Source organism: Colobus angolensis, unplaced genomic scaffold (genome assembly GCF_000951035.1).
Source record: "Colobus angolensis palliatus isolate OR3802 unplaced genomic scaffold, Cang.pa_1.0 Scaffold106, whole genome shotgun sequence".
In the NCBI taxonomy this organism is placed as follows: Eukaryota; Metazoa; Chordata; class Mammalia; order Primates; family Cercopithecidae; genus Colobus; species Colobus angolensis.
Window position 1 is genome coordinate 824,605 of NW_012111586.1, and position 3,727 is coordinate 828,331.

The window sequence follows — 3,727 nt, forward strand, 5'->3', positions numbered from 1 at the left end:
GCCATGCATTCCAGCCTGGGTGGCAGAGCAAGACCCTGTTTTAAAAACAAACAAAAAACAAAGAGTAACTAGTCTAGAGGAAGAGACTGGATGAAGGGTATTAGTTACTGTGATTTGGTTTGGGCCTACATCTAGGTTATTATGGATTGCATAGAGCTTTGGTAATAGACTGAGTCCTGGAGAAGGTTTGGGTTGCCATGTATGATGTTGGTTGGGTTTAAGGTTCTTATTTTTCATTTATTGAGCATCCCTGTCAAATTCTTGACACCCAGAGCCTGGGGCATGGGAATAAGCAGGTAAGAAGACTCCCACGATAGGCCCCGGTCTTGATTCAGGGTTACACCCATTGCTGTGTTAACAATGTGAGAAATCTAGCTAAAAATAGAGATTGAGATACCCACCAAAGCACAGACATAGGGGCAGACTGGGATAAAGCAGAGACCCATGCTGCCAGGCACCCAGTGAAACAGTGCATTTTCCCAAAGACAGCATGACTGCTGAGATGGAAGCATTACTGCCCAGTTCCAGAGGGAGGCTGTGAGGGGTGTCTGGGCTTCAGACTCAGTTTAGTAGAATTGCTCATACTTTTTACTTTGGCTGTGCAGAGGAAAGACATCTATAAAACATTGCACTCATTTGGAAAACCTGAGTGTGGTCATTTTGAAGCCAAGGCTTGCTTAGAAAGTGTGGAAATTGATAAAGTAAAGGAAATTGATAAAGTAAAGATCTGCGCAAGGGTTTCCTCTGCCTAATCCTCCTACCTTCCCCATTCAAACCTAAACTCGAGCCTGCTGCTCTCGGCCAGCGTTGCTCTTGCCATGGCTCTCAGGGATGCTGACACGCAAAAGCAGGTAAAGCATATGATGGCTTTCATTGAACAAGAAGCCAATTAAAAAGCAGAAGAAATAGATAGATGCAAAGGCAGAAGAAGAGTTCGACATAGAGAAAGGTCGGCTTGTGCAAACCCAAAGACTAAAGATTATGGAATACTATGAGAAGAAAGAGAAACAGATTGAGCAGCAGAAGAAAATTCAGATGTCCAATTTAATGAATCAAGCAAGGCTCAAAATCCTCAGAGCGAGAGATGACCTTATCACAGACCTACTAAATGAAGCAAAACAGAGACTCAGCAAGGTGGTGAAAGATACACCCAGGTACCAAGTGCTGCTAGATGGACTGGTTCTCCAGGGTTTGTACCAGTTGCTGGAGCACCAAATGATTGTTCGTTGCGGGAAACAAGACTTCCCTCTGGTAAAGGCTGTGGTGCAAAAGGCAATCCCTATGTACAAAATTGCCACCAAAAACAATGTTGATGTCCAAATTGACCAGGAGTCCTACCTGCCGGAGGACATAGCTGGTGGAGTTGAGATCTATAATGGGGATCATAAAATAAAGGTTTCCAACACCCCAGAAAGCCGGCTGGATCTCATAGCCCAGCAGATGATGCCAGAAGTCCAGGGAGCCTTGTTTGGTGCAAATGCCAATAGAAAGTTTTAGGACTAAGCCTTCAGGAGGTAGAGCTCGTTCTCAGCTCTCCTGCTGTGATGTGGAAGATTCTGATATTTGAAGAAACACAAATGTTTCTGTAGCTTCCTCTTTACTGCCCCAATATTGCTCTGTATTTATCAGTGATGCCCCTCTGTCACTAACACCTTGCCTAATTGTTCACAATGGCGGAAAGCTTCATGTAATATGATCAGGACCCACCTCCAGTTCATCTGAAAGTAACACAGCATCCGTTTGGTTCTGCAGCACTAGGGGAGGGGGCAGATGGTGGCTGCATGGGTTTCCTGGGGCTCTGCTCTCCGTCTGGCCTAGAGGTGATGTGTTTGGTATTCTCGGCCCTGCAGTTCCCACTGTTGAGGCTTAAGGCCTATGTGGCACACCACTCCTTCCAGCAGTTGTTGCTTCACTGTTACCTGTTTAGGCCTAGAAGTTTTCTCTCACCTGTACATGTGATTTAAAATCTAAGCCCTGAATATACTTTATTTATTAAAAGAGTTATGTGGATTTTTTTAAAATGTGGAAATTATGTTCATGTTGTACTATCAACAAAGATACAAATTTAAAAAAAAAAATAAAAAGAAAATAAGTAGAATTTAAAAAATCTTTTTAAATGAAAGTATGGGAAAATAGGAGCAGAGCTGGAAGAGGAGCCATGCAGACCCCAGGAAAGAACAGCTCATGTTCCCTTTCCCTCCTACCTCCCTGGAGGCAGGAGCTAATAAGGGAAGATAGCCACTGTGACACTCCTTTCTCAGTGTATGTGGGTCTGAGATAAAGGTGGAGGGGGACTTCTTCTGGGAGTGAAGAGGGAGTAGCCTACCCTCCTGCACAAACACAAACCCTGATGTTGTTATATCTGGGCTGAGGACAGTTGTTCATTTCTCACCACTTCTATTAGGGTTTTCAACAAATATATAATCTATTTGTTCTGTTTCTCTTGAAAACCCTAATAGAGGTTCATTATGGAAATTGGCTCACATGATTGCAGAGGCCAAGAAGTCCCACATTATGCTTTCTGCAAGCTAAAGAACTAGAAAAGTATGTGGTGTGATTCAGTCCAAATTCAAAGGCCTGAGAATGAGGGTAACTAGCAGTCCAAGGCTGAAGGCCTGAGAACCGGAAGTGGGTTGGGGGTGGTGCAGGGAACTGCTAGTATAAGTCCTGGAGTGTGAAGGCCTGAGAATCAGGAGCTCTGATGTTCAAGGGCAAAAGAAGATGGGTGTCATAGCTCAAGAAGGGAGAGAGAAAACTCTTTCTTCCTCTGTCTTTTTTTTTTTTTTTTTTTTTTTGAGACAGAGTCTCACGCTGTTGCCCAGGCTGGAGTGCAGTGACGCAGTTTCGGCTCACTGCAATTTCCACCTCCCAGGCTCAAGCGATTCCCCTGCCTCAGCCTCCTGAGTAGCTGGGATTACTGGCACCTGCCACCATGCCTAGCTAATTTTTTGTAATTTTAGTAGAGACAGGGTTTCACCATGTTGGACAAGCTGGTCTCAAACTCCTGACCTCGTGATCTGCCCACCTTGGCTTCCCAAAGCTCTAGGATTACAGGCGTGAGCCACTGTGCCCGGTTGCCTTTTGGTTTTACTCAGGTGGACCCTTAATGGATTACATGATAACTGCTCACACTAGTGTCAGTGGATCTTTTTTACTCATTCTGCTGATGCAAATGCTAATCTCCTCTGGGAACACCAGCATAGACTCACCCAGAAATAATGTTTGACCAGCTGTCTGGGCATCCCTTAACCCAGTCAAGTTGACATATAAAATGAACCATTACAAGTCTGCCCCTTGGGAACTTGGCATCCATATGTATCTCCTTAAACCATAGTTAGTATCCAAATAATGACAATAACAAGGTCATAATTCCACTTAACATGATACAACCATCCTGCATGCAACAAAAAATGCAGTAATCCCTTTTCCAGAAGACGAAGTAGTCTGTGAGTGATGTGTAGTCTTCTGATATCCCATACTTAAAATACTAAGATGTATTTTAAGTATTAACAATACTAGTACTTATAATACTAGTATAAAGTCAATACATCTTATGTTACATGATAAGGGGTAACAAAGGAAAGAAAACAAAGATATTTGTTTAATATATGTATACATACACACATTTTTTAAAAAAAAATAGGAATGAAATACGACAATAACAGTCTTCTTTTCTGTAACTGATGACATGGTTGTAGCTCATACTTATAACTACCATCTTCAACTA

At 42.9% G+C, this 3,727-nt stretch overlaps 1 protein-coding gene across 1 annotated transcript; it reads left to right on the forward strand.

The window, feature by feature from the left end:
- Positions 1 to 818: 818 nt before the first annotated feature.
- Positions 819 to 1,819, forward strand: LOC105514079 (V-type proton ATPase subunit E 1-like). Its single transcript, XM_011945221.1, has 2 exons — positions 819 to 851; positions 922 to 1,819. Exons 1-2 carry the CDS (start codon positions 819 to 821, stop codon positions 1,495 to 1,497), a joined length of 609 nt encoding a protein of 202 aa, XP_011800611.1. The 3' UTR covers positions 1,498 to 1,819.
- Positions 1,820 to 3,727: the final 1,908 nt, after the last annotated feature.

Coding starts and splice junctions, on each gene's coding strand:
- LOC105514079 (XM_011945221.1), top strand. CDS start 819: ATGGCTCTCAGGGATGCTGACACGCAAAAGCAG. Junction 852..921: donor ATGCTGACACGCAAAAGCAG/GTAAAGCATATG, acceptor ATAGATGCAAAG/GCAGAAGAAGAGTTCGACAT.